Source organism: Amblyraja radiata, chromosome 14, assembly GCF_010909765.2.
Source record: "Amblyraja radiata isolate CabotCenter1 chromosome 14, sAmbRad1.1.pri, whole genome shotgun sequence".
Taxonomy (NCBI): domain Eukaryota; kingdom Metazoa; phylum Chordata; class Chondrichthyes; order Rajiformes; family Rajidae; genus Amblyraja; species Amblyraja radiata.
Genome location: NC_045969.1, coordinates 55141199 through 55158880, shown reverse-complemented (window position 1 = coordinate 55158880; position 17682 = coordinate 55141199). Strand labels below are relative to the sequence as shown.

The 17682-nt window shown below is 46.9% G+C and overlaps 1 protein-coding gene across 1 annotated transcript in view; it reads left to right on the top strand.

The window, feature by feature from the left end:
- The first annotated feature begins 273 nt into the window (after positions 1–273).
- Positions 274–17682, top strand: part of LOC116980251 (immunoglobulin superfamily member 11-like) — a 21068-nt gene continuing 3659 nt past the window's right edge. Inside the window, exon 1 of the mRNA XM_033032304.1 lies at positions 274–441. Coding sequence (XP_032888195.1) covers positions 289–441 — 153 coding nt within the window. The 5' untranslated portion in view covers positions 274–288. The remainder of the gene's footprint in view (positions 442–17682) is intronic.

Genomic DNA, 17682 nt, shown 5'->3' with positions numbered 1-17682 from the left:
AGTTACCACCATTCTGTTTCACACTGCCGGAGAAGGCATCCCGGTCCACTTGCGCTTGTCAGGGTCATAGTTCTCAGAGAGAGCTGACTATACCAAATGTATTGGTGTGTCAGGCAAGCTGGTGGGATGAGAATTCTAATCAGGATTGTGGTGTCGGAGCTGTATGTAGATCACAGATGATTTGAGAGAATGGTAAATGATGTTTTTGAGATTCAGTTGGGCCTATAATTTGGCTAACATTTTTTATTCTCTTTTTTAAAATCTAAAGCACTTACATCCTTGAATGCAATGATGGTCAACGTGAAGGTCCCGCACATGGAAATAGCTCGAGGAGATGCTTTACATTTACAATGTACCTATCAAACCACCGCACCAACGAAAAACCATCTTAACATTGAATGGACTCTAGTCGAAGAAGTACCGAGTGAAGAGGAACCAACGGTAAGCATTTGTCTCTGCGGTAGTACTTCTTGAAATGACTTGCTTACAAGTACTATTAATGGTGATGTCCATACACTCGAGATGGCCAGTCAATTCACAAGTTCCGTCACTCAGTGAGTAGGTATGTTACAATACTTACCTTCAGCGGCGTTGAAATTCTGCCACTGGCCGTGTGCACGATTTTGGCGCGTTTGAGGGGGGCGGGGGCTGGGTTAAAACGCGTTTTTTTTCCGACCTGGTCCTGGATTATATTTTGTTGGAGTGCAAAATTTTGCTAAAGAATCGTTCTGACGGCCGTTCTGTGTGTTTTAAAAAAAAAATTCGCCCGACAAGTTAATCGCTGGAGTGATTTTAAAATCAGCTTCTGAAGCCATCAACGCCGACAACGGGGCCGGATTTTATGTAGGGGACAGGTAAAAGAAAGTAGTTCATTTATATATATAAAAGTGTTTCTTAAGATGCATTTAATTCACATTTTAAGTTGCGAAACGGTGATTTTATTCCCCGAAGAACCGGCAGTGTATTTGCTGCCAATATGGGGGAATAAAAGCACCGCAGCCTCAACGTTCCAAATGGTCGCGTTCCAGAAAACCCCACTCGCAAGCTGATTTAAATGGCCATTAATTTACAGGTATTAAACATTAAATTCCTTCCATTTGGCCTATAAACCCAAGACAATGAGATTTAAAAATTATGTTATATTCTGAATTCTTGTGTGAATGTTATTTGGACACTTAGGCTATTTAAAAATGTTAATCTATTCTTAAGAAATGGATAGATGTTTAGATCTAGTAATTGAATTGAATAGTCTACAGCACCTTGCTTGTGCCTTATTTCTTAAATATCTTTGGCGGGACAGTGGAGTTTACACGTTCTCCCTGTGACCGTGTGGGTTTCCTCCGGATGCTCCGGTTTCCTCCCACATCCCAAAGACGTGCGGGTTTGTAGGTTAATTGGTGCTCTGTAAATTGCCCCCAGTGTGTAGAGAGTGGATGGGGAAAGGGAGATAATATAGAACTGGTGTGAACAGGTGATCGATCGATGGTCAGCGTGGACTCGGTGGCCTGATGGTCCTGTTTCCATGCTGTGTCTCAAAACTAAACACATATCCATTGCTTTTAGTCATAAAGGATTTTCAAGTTGAATTTATTTTTGTATGGGTGCAGTCTGTTTATGCTGGAAAGGTTCAGTGTTTTGTAACTAGCAGAGTGGATAAGGGAGAACCAGTGGATGTGTTATATCTGGACTTTCAGAAGGCTTTCGACAAGGTCCCACATAAGAGATTAGTATACAAACTTAAAGCACACGGTATTGGGGGTTCAGTATTGATGTGGATAGAGAACTGGCTGGCAGACAGGAAGCAAAGAGTAGGAGTAAACGGGTCCTTTTCAGAATGGCAGGCAGTGACGAGTGGGGTACCGCAAGGCTCAGTGCTGGGACCCCAGCTATTTACTTTTTTTATTAATGATCTGGATGAGGGAATTGAATGCAACAACTCCAAGGTTGCGGATGACATGAAGCTGGGGGGCAGTGTTAGCTGTGAGGAGGATGCTAGGAGGCTGCAAGGTGACTTGGATAGGTTGGGTGAGTGGGCAAATGCATGGCAGATGCAGTATAATGTGGATAAATGTGAGGTTATCCACTTTGGTGGCAAAAACAGGAAAGTAGACTTTTATCTGAATGGTGGCCGATTAGGAAAAGTGGAGATGCAACGAGACCTGGGTGTCATGGTACACCAGTCATTGAAAGTAGGCATGCAGGTGCAGCAGGCAGTGAAGAAAGCAAATGGTATGTTGGCATTCATAGCAAAAGGATTTGAGTATAGGAGCAGGGAGGTTCTACTGCAGTTGTACAGGGTCTTGGTGAGACCACACCTGAAGTATTGTGTACAGTTTTGGTCTCCTAATCTGAGGGAAGTCATTCTTGCCATAGAGGGAGTACAGAGAATGTTCACCAGACTGATTCCTGGGATGGCAGGACTTTCATATGAAGAAAGAACGGATAGACTCGGCTTGTACAATACAATACAATTTATTTGTTGTCATTTGAACCTCATTGAGGTTCAAACGAAATTTGGTTTCTGCAGTCATACACACAAGGAAAAGAACCAAGACACAACACAATTTACACAAACATCCATCACAGCACATCTCCTCCTCGCTGTGATAGAAGGCAAAGACTTATCTTTCCCCTGCTCTCCCCATTCTCCTCCCGATGTCAGAGTCAAAGCCCCCGGCGGGCGATGGTAAGTGTCCCGCGGTCAATAAACCGCGCCGGGCAATGATGTAAGGCCCCGCTCCAGATAATCTTCAACCCTGCAACTCGGGCGGGTGAAGTCGCCGTTGCAGAAGCCCCGAAAAGCGGTCTCCCAGCAGGGACCCGTGGGCTTCCGGTGTTACTGTCTACCAGACCTGCAGTAAGCCTCCGAATCCCTGGGGTCGGGTCGCAGCCGTGCGCCACCACCGCTCCTCCCGCTCCGAACTCGGCCAGCTCCGCGATGGTGAGTAGGTCCGCAGCTCCGTGACTGGGGCCCCAGGTCGTTCCTGCTGGAGGCCGCTCCACGGTGCTAGGCCCCAACGACAACGGAGACCCGACAGAGAAAAGGTCGGGTTCTCCTTACAGGGAAAAGATTTTAAAAGTTTCACCACCCCCCGCCCCCCACACACATACCCCACACACATACCCAGTTAAAAAAAAAACAAATTACATTCAAACGAGACAAAAAATAATAAAAAGACAGACGGACTGCAGAGGCCGCTGCAACGCTAGAATTTAGAAGACTGAGGGGGGATCTTATAGAAACGTACAAAATTCTTAAGGGGTTGGACAGGCTCGATGCAGGAAGATTATTCCCGATGTTGGGGAAGTCCAGAACTAGGGGTCACAGTTTAAGGGAAGTCTTAAGAGGGAAGTCTTTTAGGACCGAGATGAGAAAATCATTTTTTACACAGAGAGTGGTGAATCTGTGGAATTCTCTGCCACAGAAGGTAGTTGAGGCCAGTTCATTGGCTATATTTAATAGGGAGTTAGATGTGGCCCTTGTGGCTAAAGGGATCAGGGAGTATGGAGAGAAGGCAGGGATGGGATACTGAGTTGGATGATCAGTCATGATCATATTGAATGGCGGTGCAGGCTCGAAGGGCCGAATGGCCTACTCCTGCACCTAATTTCTATGTTTCTATGTATCTCAGAACTGTCAATAAAGATGGGCAGGAGTGTGTCCAATGTCCGCCCTCACATCCAGCGGCTGTTCTCACCACCTCCGCCCTTGGAACCAAGTCTCCGGTAGGCGGCGCGACTCTCGTCAGCAGCGGCCTCTGCAGTCCGTCTGCGTTTTTATTATTTTATGTCTATGTTTTAATGTAGTTTTTGTTATTTTTGTTGGGGTATGTGTGTGGGGGGTGTGGGGGGGTTGGGGGTAACTTTTAAATCTCTCCCTGCACGGGAGACCCGACCTTTTCTTTGTCGGGTCTCCGTTGTCGTTGGGGCTGCAACGAGGAGCGGCCTCCAACAGGAAGACCGGGGGCTCCAGTGCCGACACTCACCTCGCCGTCGCGGAGCTGGCCGAGTCCAGAGCGGGTGGAGCTGTGGTGGACGCTGCTGCGACCCGACCCCCGGAGATTCGGAGGCTGCAACTGCGGGTTTGGCGGACGGCGACACCGGGAGCCCGCGGGTCCCTGGAGGGAGACCGCTTTTCGGGGCTCCCGCAACGGCGACTTCTCCCGCCCGAGTTGCGGGGTTGAGGAGCTCCTGGAGCGGGGCCTACATCACCGCCCCGCGCGGCTTGGAATGGCCGCGGGTCTCTGCGAGCGCACGCCGGGGGCTCTAACACCAAGACCCGGTGTGCGACCTTGCATCACCCGGCGTGGCTTAAATGACCACGGGACAATCGCCATCGCCCGCCGGGGGCTTTGACTTTGACTCTGACATCGGGGGGGAGAGTGCAGTGGAGAGAAAAGTTTTTTTGGCCTTCCATCACAGCAATGGGATGGATGTTTATGTAAAATATGTTGTGTCTTGGGTCTATTTGTTTGTAATGTATGGCTGCAGAAACGGCATTTCGTTTGGACCTCAAGGGGTCCAAATGACAATAAATTGAATTGAAAAAAAAAAAGAAACTGACCCAGGTATCCCATCGGTCGAGCACCTCTTGGGTGGCAGTTAAGCCTCAGGATCCACTTCCACCTTATTGAGGTCTACAAGATCACGATGGGCATGGAGAGAGTGAACGCTCACTGTCTTTGTCCCAGGGTAGAGGATTCTAAATCTAGAGGGCACAGGGTTAAGGTGAGAGATTTAAGAGGGGTAACCTTTTCACTCACAGTGTAGTCCTTATCTGGACTGAGCTGCTTATGGAAGCTGCAAATGCAGGCAAAAGAGGTTAAGTAGGGACAACTTGGTCATGATGGACAGGATATGCCGAAGGGTCTCGACTCGAAACGTCACCTATTCACGTTCTCCACAGATACTGCCTGACCCACTGAGTTACTCCAGTACTTTGTGTCTTTTTTTGTAAACCAGCATCTGTAGTTCTTTGTGTCTGCTTTGTCCAATACTAAGTTCTACTGTTCTTTTAAGATCGATGTAATCCAGTACTTCTACGACGGATTATACAGCGTTGGAAAAAACTACAAGGGCAGAGTAAACTTTACAGGAGATGCCAACGGGGAAGATTGTTCAATAGCGATCCAGAATGCGCAGATAACTGACACTGGAACCTACGTGGTAGAAATCACAACACCTTTTGACTTGGTTGGTACGCGGAAAGAAACAGTGGATGTGACTGTATTGGGTAAGGGCTTCGGAAAATATTTCTATGCAGATTTCAGCTTGCTTAGTAGTAATGTGTCATTACTAGCTTTCATGTAAAATGTCCAGGTCTTTGAATGCGTTTTTAAATGATACTAGACTAAGTGTTCACACGGGAGGGCGGGTCCCCCGAAGCAATATTTCACCTCTCCACCAATTCCAATATTGGTGGCCAGTGGGGGGGCTTTCCTGAGTGCTGGTATGGGTTCTTGGGGTGGCATCTCAGTCCCTCAAGCCTGATCTGCTGGCAGCTCACTCATGGCTGGTGGGCTGGCAGTTGACTCATGACTATTCCTTGAAATTCCTATTCAAGCAGGGTGCAAGGCCACCAAATTCAAGTGCCACCATTTGCAGTAAGTAGTGCCTTTCAACTTCAAGCCAATGCATCCACGCCACCATTTGCTGTAAGTAGTGCCTTTCAAATTCAAGCCAAAGCACCCAAGCCACCATTTGGTGTAAGTAGTGCCTATCAACTTAAAGCCAAAGCACCCAAGCCACCATTTGTAGTAAGTAGTGCCTTTCAACTTCAAGCCATAGCACCCAAGCCACCATTTGCAGTAAGTAGTGCCTTTCAACTTCATGCCACCATTTTCAGTCAGTAGTGCCTTTCAACTTCAAGCCAAAACTCCCAACCCACCATTTGCAGTAAGAAGTGCGTTTCAACTTCAAGCCAAAGCACCCAAGCCACCATTTGCAGTAAGTAGTGCCTTTCGACTTCAAGCCAAAGCACCCAAACAACCATTTGCAGGCAGTGCCTTTTTACTTCAAACAAACCATATTTTCATTTTCAACCCACATTAAGGGGACTCACAGTTGTGTAGACATTTGTTCAGTGCTATTCAGAGCTCAGAGAGACGTGACCCTTGGCTTCATCCATCTTGCAGAGACTGAGTGAGGCACACCACTTCCTGGTTTTATAGTCCCTCCCCCTCCCTCCAGCAGGGGCAGCAGAGAGAATGGAGATTTTTAAAAAAACATTAATATCTCTCTGATTTGTCATCGATGGGAAAAATCCTCCGCACCCGTAAAGCGGAGGGGGGCTCTGAGCGAGGTGGCCAAAATGGCCATAGGTGGCGGCGTTCTGTTGGAAATCGCAGCACAGTGGGCCAAAAGCGTTCATGATCAGAGTTTTAATAACTGCTCAAATTGGGGTCGGGGTAGAAGCTTGTAATTTTTCTATCTTACCAGTGCAAGTAAGGAACAGCAAGACGAATGCAGTGTTGCAAACATATGCTTTCCTGGATCACGGAGGTTCGACTACCTTTTGTACAGAAAGCCTGACGAGAAGATTGAATGTCACAGGAGAAGAGACTAAGATTCGATTACGTACCATGAATAAAGATAACGAGAGCATGAGTCATTACATTACGAGTATGGAGATATCCAGTTTGGATGAAGATCATTTCATACCAATATCTGAAGTGTTTACGCATGGAACTATGCCGGTTGGTCGTCAAAATATACCAAGATATGAAGACATAAACCAATGGCCTTACCTGAAGGATGTCAAGATAACTGAAATAAATTCTAGTGTTGATCTACTTATCGGAATGAATGTTTTGAAGGCTTTGGAACCTATACAGATTGTTAGGAGCCAAGGTGAAGGACCGTATGCTATGAAAACACGACTTGGATGGGTTATCTATGACTCCTTGAAAAGGAACCACAAAATCGGAAATCAGAAGAACTGTCCTGCCGTTGCTATTAATCAAATGTCTACTGATAAATTAGAAAAGTCGGTGATGAAGCCATACAATCATGACTCTAATGAAAGTACCAGCAAGGAATCGGGAGAGATGTCGAAAGAAGAGTTGAAGTTCATGGATGTTATGAACTACTCAGTGAAAACTGATGGACACTGTTGTGTGGACTTACCTTTCAAACAAGAAAGTGTTAATCTGCCAAATAATCGTAGTATGGCAGAGCAACGTACCCAGACTTTGAAACACAAGTTTGGCGAGAAGAGTAAATTTCATGAAAGAAGAATCTCTTTGAAGAATAATTTCTACAAGGATGATTGCTTAAAATCCAGGTCTACTGAGCAGAAAGCGATTCTACCAATAGAACATTTGACTTCTCTTTGCAATAAGGGAGGATTCACACTTTCTTAAGTGGAACAGTGACAATTGTGAAAGCATTCCACTAGATGATAGAGCCAAAGAAACCAGAGAGTTGGATTTGGACAAAGACGATCTGCCAATGGAAAGAGCATCGTGAGTTACAACTGTGGTGCAACTGAAGTATGTTGACACAGAAGAAAATTCTGCAAATGAAGTTTCCAGAGAATTGACAGTGAACCGTTTCTTAAGCAAGAAATGAATCAATGAACTAAAATCTCTTTGCAAGCCAGACAGAGAATGGCCAAAGCTTGAGCTGGGATTTGAAATCTTTGCTAATGACTCGGACATTAAATCAAACTTAATGGTGAACTTTATTGCTAAAGATCCTGTTATTCCCTGTCCCGCCTGCAACTGGTCCAAACCGCCGCAGCGAGGCTCCTGACGGGCATCCGAAAAAGGGACCACATCACCCCGATCCTGGCCTCTCTCCACTGGCTCCCTGTGCGGTTCCGTATACATTTCAAGATCCTCCTCTATGGCTACAAAGCCTCAATGGGCTTGCCCCCACCTACATAAAAAGTCTTCTCAATGCACCACCAACCTCCAGGTCCCTCAGATCGGCCGACTTGGGGCTGCTGAATATCCCGCGGTCCAGGCATAAGCTCAGGGGCGACCGTGCCTTTGCGGTTGCAGCCCCTAAGACTGTGGAACAGCATCCCCCTTCCCATCAGAACTGCCCCCTCCATCGACTCCTTTAAGTCACGACTCAAATCTTATCTGTACTCCCCAACTATATATGCATGTAGTTTGTTTGTTTATACTATTCTTATAACAAATGTAAGCACTTTGGCCAACGAGAGTTGTTTTTTAAAATGTGCTATATAAATAAATGTGACGACTTGGCTTGACTTGACTATTCTTTTGAAGGATCTTCACGCTTCAACTTTACTGTTACAACACATCAATGAGTTGATCGGACATGGAGGAAGACTTTTCATGCTATCAAGGTTTGGGACTATTATCTTTTGGACTATATACTGGGTATCATGCCTGATTTTAAGGGTTTGGTATGCACGATACGACTTTGAACTAAAACCACTGTTGTAATAAGATTAATAACCAAGTTGTGCTTGCTTCTAGAAGGTGAAAGTGAAGATGGAAGAGTCGATGAAGAATTCTGATTGCGGATTTAAAGTGCATGCTATTTTTTTCCTCGTAGTAGAGTGATTAGTATCCCTGCCTGTCACGCGGGAGGACCGGGGTTTAATTTCCCGACGAGGAGCCACAGGGTTTTATTCCCTGACCTTTTGATTTTGATATATGTTAAGCCTTCATGGCTATTTTTAAAATGTTTATTAGCAATTGCCTCGTTATATACTTGGAACAATTAGGGGCTGGTATGCAGTGGCCATTTGGCCTGTTTTGCCTGTCATTAATGATGGCATGTGCCTTTAAATTTTAGGACTGCCCGTTATATTGTGGGTGGGATTTTGACGGGTTTTTGGGCATGGTTTGGAACTTAGATGCTTAAGCGGAAGTGATAAGCTGGAGTTCGAAGAAGATTGTAATAACGAGTTCGGAAAAAGTTTGGATGTATCTTACTGTTTTCTATCAACAATAAAGCATTTATTCATCAAAAGACTGTGTTTTGAAGAGAAGCTCTGAAGGTCTCTGTGAGTGAGCTTGCATGCGTTTTAGAAGACACCCCCTTCAACCATTCTCATTCATTTAGTGGCTAGGGTGCTAATTACCTGAAAGATACGAAAATATGCCCTCTGCATTAAGGGTGGTGGGTTGCAGCAAGAGCAATACTTCAGCAGCATGCGCTGACAACAAATCAGAGATTAAATCAACAGTCATGGACCTTGATCTTCCTGCAGCAGGTTGAGAGGGAGCACCCGGATGCTGCTGTCAAATGTCCAGCTGTGGAAAGAGTTTAAACGTACCAGACCCGAGCGCCACGGACAAGATGGGTAATGTCTCTGTGCACAAGATCATATTTTCACACACCAATGGAGCCGAGAGTTGTGGATTGTAAATGGTCACTCATTGTTGGGGAGGGCAGAGATCTTCCACACAGTTTTGCAGAATTGGATTGGGATTAGTAAAGAATTGGGATTCTATTTCCACTGCTGATGAATGTTTTTAATGCTTTGTGTTTTAATTGCTTTGTACGATTGGAATGCCAGGTCTGACTGGTGGAACCGGGAATCTGCCCGGAGAGGAGATGGCGGGAGAGGGGGGGGGGGGGGGTCTTACCTTCCGCACCTTCATCATTCGGAGTATAGAGTATAGAAGTTGGGAGGTCATGTTGCAGTTGTATAAGACGTTGGTAGAAAACATAGACTAAGTGGGACGCGTTGGGTCCCATGTTCACACGGGAGGGCTGGTTCCCCCGACGCAATATTCCACCTATACACCAATTCCAATATTGGTGGCCAGTGGGGGGGGCTTTCTGGAGTGCTGGTATGGGTTCTTGGGGTGGCAGCTCAGTCCCTCAAGCCTGATCTGCTGGCAGCTCACTGACGGCTGGTGGGCTGGCAGTTGAACATGACTATTCCTTGAATTTCCATTTCAAGCAGGGGTGCAAGGCCACCAAATTCAAATCATGTTCCTACCATTTTAAGCAGGGTGCAAGGCCACCAATTCAGGTGCAGTTTCATACCACTTCAAGCAGGGTCCAAGGCACCAAATTCAATGCAGGCTTCATACCATTCATGCAGGGTGACACCACCATAAAACCACACCAAAACACCAACCTCACAGTTCAGGTAGGCAATCAGTGTGTTCAGTTGATTCACAGCTCAGACAGAGTCATGACCTCTCCCTCCCACACATGCAGAGACTGAGCCATATCCACACTTCCGGGTTTTTATAACCCATCCCACTACCCACCGGAAAAAGTGTAGCTTTCAGGGCGTGATTTGACCGGAGAGAGATTCTCAACATTTTTTAAACACTAATAACACTTTTATTTTTCATTGATGGGAAGAATTCTCTGCACCTGCTCAGCGGACTGAGTAAGATGGCCAAAAATCACAGCCGTAAGTGGTAGCCTTTTATCCTTAAATCAATATACAAGTGCAAACAGGAAGTAAGTGCATTTGCAGTAGGCCTTTTACTTCAAGCCAAAGCACCCAAGCCGTCATTGCAGTAAGTAGTGCCTTTAAACATCAAGCCAAAGCACCCAAGCCACCATTTGCAGTAAGTAGTGCCTTTCAACTTCATGCCACCATTTGCAGTAAGTAGTGCCTTTCAACTTCAAGCCAAAGCACCCAAGCCACCATTTGCAGTAAGTAGTGCCTTTCAACTTCAAGCCAAAGCACCCAAGCCACCATGCCACATTTGCAGTAAGTAGTGCCTTTAGAAACATAGAAACATAGAAAATAGGTGCAGGAGTAGGCCATTCGGCCCATCGTGCCTGCACCGCCATTCAATATGATCATGTCTGATCACCCAACTCAGTATCCTGTACCTGCCTTCTCTCCATACCCCTGATCCCTTTAGCCACAAGGGCCACATCTAACTCCCTCTTAAATATACCAAATGAACTTGCCTCAACTACCTTCTGTGGCAGAGAATTCCAGAGATTCACCACTCTCTGTGTGAAAAATGTTTTCCTCATCTAAGTCCTAAAATATTTCCCCCTTATCCTTAAACTGTGACCCCTTGTTCTGGACTTCCCCAACATCGGGAACAATCTTCCTGCATCTAGCCTATCCAACCCCTTAAGAATTTTGTAAGTTTCTATAAGATCCCCCCTCAATCTTCTAAATTCTAGCGAGTACAAGCCGAGTCTATCCAGTCTTTCTTCATCTGAAAGTCCTGACATCCCAGGAATCAACCTGGTGGACCTTCTCTGTACTCCCTCTATGGCAAGAATGTATTTCCTCAGAGTAGGAGACCAAAACTGTACGCAATACTCCAGGTGTGGTCTCACCAAGGACATGTACAACTGCAGTAGAACCTCCCTGCTCCTATACTCAAATCCTTTTGCTATGAATGCTAACATACCATTCGCCTTCTTCACTGCCTGCTGCACCTGCATGCCTACTTTAATGACTGGTGTACCATGACACCCAGGTCTCGTTGCATCTCCCCCTTTGCTAATCGGCCACCATTCAGATAGTAGTCTACTTCCTGTTTTTGCCACCAAAGTGGATAACCTCACATTTATCCTCATTATGCTGCATCCGCCATGCATTTTCCCACTCACCCAACCTATCCAAGTCACATTGCAGCCTCCTAGCATCCTCCACACAGCTAACACTGCCCTCCAGCTTCGTGTCATCTGCAAACTTGGAGATGCTGCATTCAATTCCCTCATCCAGATCATTAATATATATCGTAAATAGCTGAGGACCCAGCACTGAGCCTTGCGGTACCCCACTAGTCACTGCCTGCCATTGTGAAAAGGACCCGTTTACTCCTACTCTTTGCTTCCTGTCTGCCAGCCAGTTCTCTATCCACATCAATACTGAACCCCCAATACCGTGTGCTTTAAGTTTGTATACTAATCTCTTATGTGGGACCTTGTCGAAAGCCTTCTGAAAGTCCAGATATAACACATCCACTGGTTCTCCCTTATCCACTCTACTAGTTACATCCTCGAAAAATTCTATAAGATTCGTCAGACATGATTTACCTTTCATAAATCCATGCTGACTTTGTCCAATGATTTCACCACTTTCCAAATGTGCTGCTATCCCATCTTTAATAACTGATTCTAGCAGTTTCCCCACTACCGACGTTAGACTAACTGGTCTGTAATTCCCCGTTTTCTCTCTCCCTCCCTTTTTAAAAAGTGGGGTTACATTAGCTACCCTCCAATCCTCAGGAACTACTCCAGAATCTAAAGAGTTTTGAAAAATTATCACTAATGCATCCACTATTTCTGGGGCTACTTCCTTAAGTACTCTGGGATGCAGCCTATCTGGCCCTGGGGATTTATCGGCCTTTAATCCATTCAATTTACCTAACACCACTTCCCGGCTAACCTGGATTTCACTCAGTTCCTCCATCTCATTTGACCCCCGGTCCCCTGCTATTTCCGGCAGATTATTTATGTCTTCCTTAGTGAAGACAGAACCAAAGTAGTTATTCAATTGGTCTGCCATGTCCTTGTTCCCCATGATCAATTCACCTGTTTCTGACTGCAAGGGACCTACATTTGTTTTAACTAATCTTTTTCTCTTCACATATCTATAAAAGCTTTTGCAGTCAGTTTTTATGTTCCCTGCCAGTTTTCTTTCATAATCTATTTTCCCTTTCCTAATTAAGCCCTTTGTCCTCCTCTGCTGGACTCTGAATTTCTCCCAGTCCTCTGGTAGGCTGCTTTTTCTGGCTAATTTGTACGCTTCATCTTTTGTTTTGATACTATCCCTGATTTCCCTTGTTATCCACGGATGCACTACCTTCCCTGATTTATTTTTTTGCCAAACTGGGATGAACAATTGTTGTAGTTCATCCATGCAGTCTTTAAATGCCTTCCATTGCATATCCACCGTCAACCCATTAAGAATCAATTGCCAGTCTATCTTTGCCAATTCACGTCTCATACCCTCAAAGTTACCTTTCTTTAAGTTCAGGACCCTTGTTTCTGAATTAACAATGTCACTCTCCATCCTAATGAAGAACTCAACCATATTATGGTCACTCTTGCCCAAGGGGCCACGCACAACAAGACTGCTAACTAACCCTTCCTCATTACTCAATACCCAATCTAGAATAGCCTGCTCTCTCGTTGGTTCCTCTACATGTTGGTTTAGAAAACTATCCCGCATACATTCCAAGAAATCCTCTTCCTCAGCACCCTTGCCAATTTGATTCACCCAATCTATATGTAGATTGAAGTCACCCATTATAACTGTTTTACCTTTGTTTCACGCATTTCTAATTTCCTGTTTGATGCCATCCCCAACTCCACTACTACTGTTAGGTGGCCTGTACACAACTCCCACTAGCGTTTTCTGCCCCTTAGTGTTTCGCAGCTCTACCCATATCGATTCCACATCCTCCAAGCTAATGTCCTTCCTTTCTATTGCGTTAATCTGCTCTCTAACCAGCAACGCTACCCCACCTCCTTTCCCTTTCTGTCTATCCCTCCTGAATATTGAATATCCCTGGATGTTCAGCTCCCAGCCTTGGTCACCCTGGAGCCATGTCTCCGTGATCCCAACTATATCATAGTCATTAATAGCTATCTGCACATTCAACTCATCCACCTTATTACGAATGCTCCTTGCTTTGAGACACAAAGCCTTCAGGCTTGTTTTTACAACACTCTTACCCCTTATACATTATGTTTAAAAGTGACCCTTTTTGATTTTTGCCCTGGATTTTCCGGCCTGCCACTTTTACTTTTCACCTTGCTACCTATTGCTTCTACCCTCATTTTACACCCCTCTGTCTCTACGCTCACACATTTAAGAAACCCTTTCCCTTTATCTCCATCCACTATCCCATTCGACACCCCACCCCCCTTATTCAGTTTAAAACCACCCGTGTAGCAGTGGCAAACCTGCCTGCCAGAATGCTGGTCCCCCACCTGTTAAGATGCAATCCGTCCCTTTTGTACAGTTCCCCCTTACCCCAAAACAGATCCCAGTGATCTAAGAATCTAAATTCCTGCCCCGTGCACCAGTTCCTCAGCCACACGTTCAGGTCCCGTATCTCCCTGTTCCTGCTCTCGCCAGCACGAGGAACTGGAAGCAAACCGGAGATAACAACCCTGGAGGTCCTGCTTTTCAGCATTTTTCCGAGCTCTCTAAAGTCACGCTGCAGAATATTCATCCCTTCTTTCCGACATCGTTTGTGCCGACATGCACTACCACTTCCGGCTGTTCACCTTCGCCCTTGAGGATTTTCTGCACTCTGTCCGTGACATCCTGGATCCTGGCACCAGGAAGGCAGCACACCTTCCTCGAATCCCGTCTGTGGCCGCAGAAACCCCTGTCCATACCTCTCACAATGGAGTCTCCCACTACAATGGCGTTGCCTGACTTAGGCCTTTTTAGTTTTGGCTCAACAGCCCTATTCGCATCGCAAGCCAGTCCGCCGCTCAGTGTAAAACACGTCTTCTGTCCCGACAGCTTCTAAGTGGGTGAACCTGTTCACAAGAGGTACAACACCCGGGAACGTTGGCATTCCATGCTTCCCTCCCTTTTCACTGTCTCCCACATTCTCTCTTCCAGTACCTAGGTGTAACAATCGTACTGTAGGACTTGTCGAGGAACGGCTCCGTTTCTCGGAAGAACCTGAGGTCATCCACTTGCTTCCTCCAGTTCCCCAACACGGTCCTTCAGGAGCTCTACCTGGATGCACTTCTCACATTTGTAGCAGCCAGATGCACCAGCAGTGTCCTTAGACCTCCCACATACTGCAAGCATCGCACATGAATTCAGGCCTTGCCCGAACATCTCCTTCTTTCGCTCTTCCCTCTGCAAGCTGTATTGCGTAGTCTCCTCCTACTCCTCGACAAAGACTCACACTTTACTCACAGGGCACTTCGAGCCAAAGACTCACACTTCCCTCACAAGGCTGCTCCTCAAGAGCAGTCTTGCTTATATTGACTGATAAATTGCCTAATTTACCAATTTACAAACCAAATTCCTCAGTTTTCAACTGTTTTCCTGACACACACTCTCTCTCCCACTTGGGCTAGAGCCAATCAGTCTTATCTCTGCTAAGCTTCTCCTGCTGTTGCTTCCAAATCTACAGCAGCTCTTTCAACTTCAAGCCAAAGCACCCAAGCCACCATTTGCAGTAAGTAGTGCCTTTCAACTTCATGCCACCATTTGCAGTAAGTAGTGCCTTTCAACTTCAAGCCAAAGCACCAAGCCACCATTTGCAGTAAGTAGTGCCTATAAATTTCAAGCAAAGCACCCAAGCCACCATTTGCAGTAAGGCCTTTTTTACTTCAAACAAACCTATTTTAACAACTTACATACTTTAACCTTAAACCTACTGTATGTACACTAGACAGAGACGACTGTGCAAATCTACGAAACCAGATTCTCATATGATTTTGTACACCTCTATAAGATCACCCATCTTCCACCTGCTCTCCAGGAAATAAAGTCCCAGCCTACTCAACCTCTCCCTATAGCTCACATTGTCCTTGGAACATCCTCATTAATCTTTTCTGTACCCTCTCCAGCTTGACAACACCTTCCTATAACATGGTGCCCAGAACTGAACACAATTTATCCGCCGCCTCCACGCATTCCACGCTCTGGGCCCTCACCCCCTCATCGTCACCATGGAGGTTCCGGCACTCTACACCTCCAATCCCCCAACCGAGGGGCCCTTCGGAGCCCTCCGGTTGCTTTCCTCGACCAGAGGGAGCAACCTATACCACCACCTGACACTCTCCTCCGCTTAGCGGAGTTGGTCCTCACCCCAACACTTTACATTTGACTCCTCCCTTTCCTCCAAACCAAAGGCGTAGCTATGGGCACACGCAGGGGCCCCAGCTACGCCTGCCTCTTTGTCGGGTACGTTGAACAATCCTTGTTCGAGACGTACCAGGGCCCCATCCCCGACCTCTACCTCCGTTACATTGACGACTGCTTTGGGGCCACCTCCTGCACCTACACACAACTGACTGACTTCATCCACTTCACCACCAACTTCCATCCGGCACTCCAATACACCTGGACGATTTCCGACACTTCCCTACCATTCCTTGACCTCACCATCTCCATCGCAGGGGACAGACTCCTGACCGACATACATTACAAACCCACTGACTCACATGGCTATCTGGACTACACGTCTTCCCACCCTGCCCCCTGTAAAGACTCCATCCCCTACTCCCAATTCCTCCGCCTACGCCGCATCTGTTCCCAGGATGAGACATTTCATACCAGGGCATCGGAAATGTCCTCGTTCTTCAGGGAACGGGGATTCCCCTCCGCCACCATAGATGAGGCTCACACCAGGGTCTCATCCATACCCCGTAACACTGCTCTCTCTCCCCATCCCCGCACACGCAACAAGGGCAGAGTCCCTCTGGTCCTCACCTTTCACCCCACCAGCCGGCAAATACAACACATAATCCTCCGCCATTTCCGCCACCTCCAACGTGACCCCACCACTCGCCACATCTTCCCATCTCCCCCCATGTCTGCCTTCCGCAAAGACCGCTCCCTCCGCAACTCCCTCGTCAATTCTTCCCTTCCCTCCCGCACCACCCCCTCCCCGGGCACTTTCCGTTGCAACCGCAAGAAATGCAACACCTGTCCCTTCACCTCCCCCCTCGACTCCATTCAAGGTCCCAAGCAGTCGTTCCAGGTGCGACAAAGGTTCACCTGTATCTCCTCCAACCTCATCTACTGCATCCGCTGCTCTAGATGTCAGCTGATTTACATCGGTGAGACCAAGCGTAGGTTGGGCGATCGTTTCGCCGAACACCTCCGCTCAGTCCGCAATAACCTACCTGACCTCCCGGTGGCTCAGCACTTCAACTCCCCCTCCCATTCCCAATCCGACCTCTCTGTCCTGGGTCTCCTCCATTGCAGAGTGAGCACAGCGGAAATTGGAGGAACAGCACCTCAATTCCGTCTGGGGTCCTTGCGTCCCGGATGGCATCAACATGAATTCCTCCCAATTTGGCTAGCCCTGCTGTCTCCGCTCCCCTTCCTTCACCCTCTACTGTCTCCTCCCACCCTCCATCCGCCCACCCTGGGCTCCTCCTCCTCCCCTTTTCTTCCTTCTCCCCCCCACCCCCCATCAGTCTGAAGAAGGGTTTCGGCCGAAACGTCGCCTATTTCCTTCGCTCCATAGATGCTGCTGCTGCCCCGCTGAGTTTCTCCAGCAATTTTGTGTACCTACAATTTATTATAAATGTGGCCTCACCAATGTGGGCCTCTTCTGCAGTTGTATAGGGCTCTGGTGAGCCACATCTGGAGTATTGTGTACAGTTTGGTCTCCTAATTTGAGGAAGGACATCCTTGTGATTGAGGCAGTGCAGCGTAGGTTCACGAGATTGATCCCTGGGATGGCGGGACTGTATATGAGGAAGATTGAAAAGACTAGGCTTGTATCACTGGAGTTTAGAAGGAATGAGGGGGATCTTATAGAAACATATAAAATTATAAAAGGACTGGACAAGCTAGATGCAGGAAAATGTTCCCAATGTTGGGCGAGTCCAGAACAGGGCCACAGTCTTAGAATAAAGGGGAGGTCATTTAAGACTGAGGTGAGAGAAAAAAAGTTTTCATCCCAGAGAGTTGTGAATTTGTGGAATTCCCGCCACAGAGGGCAGTGGAGGCCAAGTCATGGATGGATTTAAGAGAGAGTTAGATAGAGCTCTAGGGGTAGTGGAGTCAAGGATATGGGAGAAGGCAGGCACGGGTTATGATTGGGGACA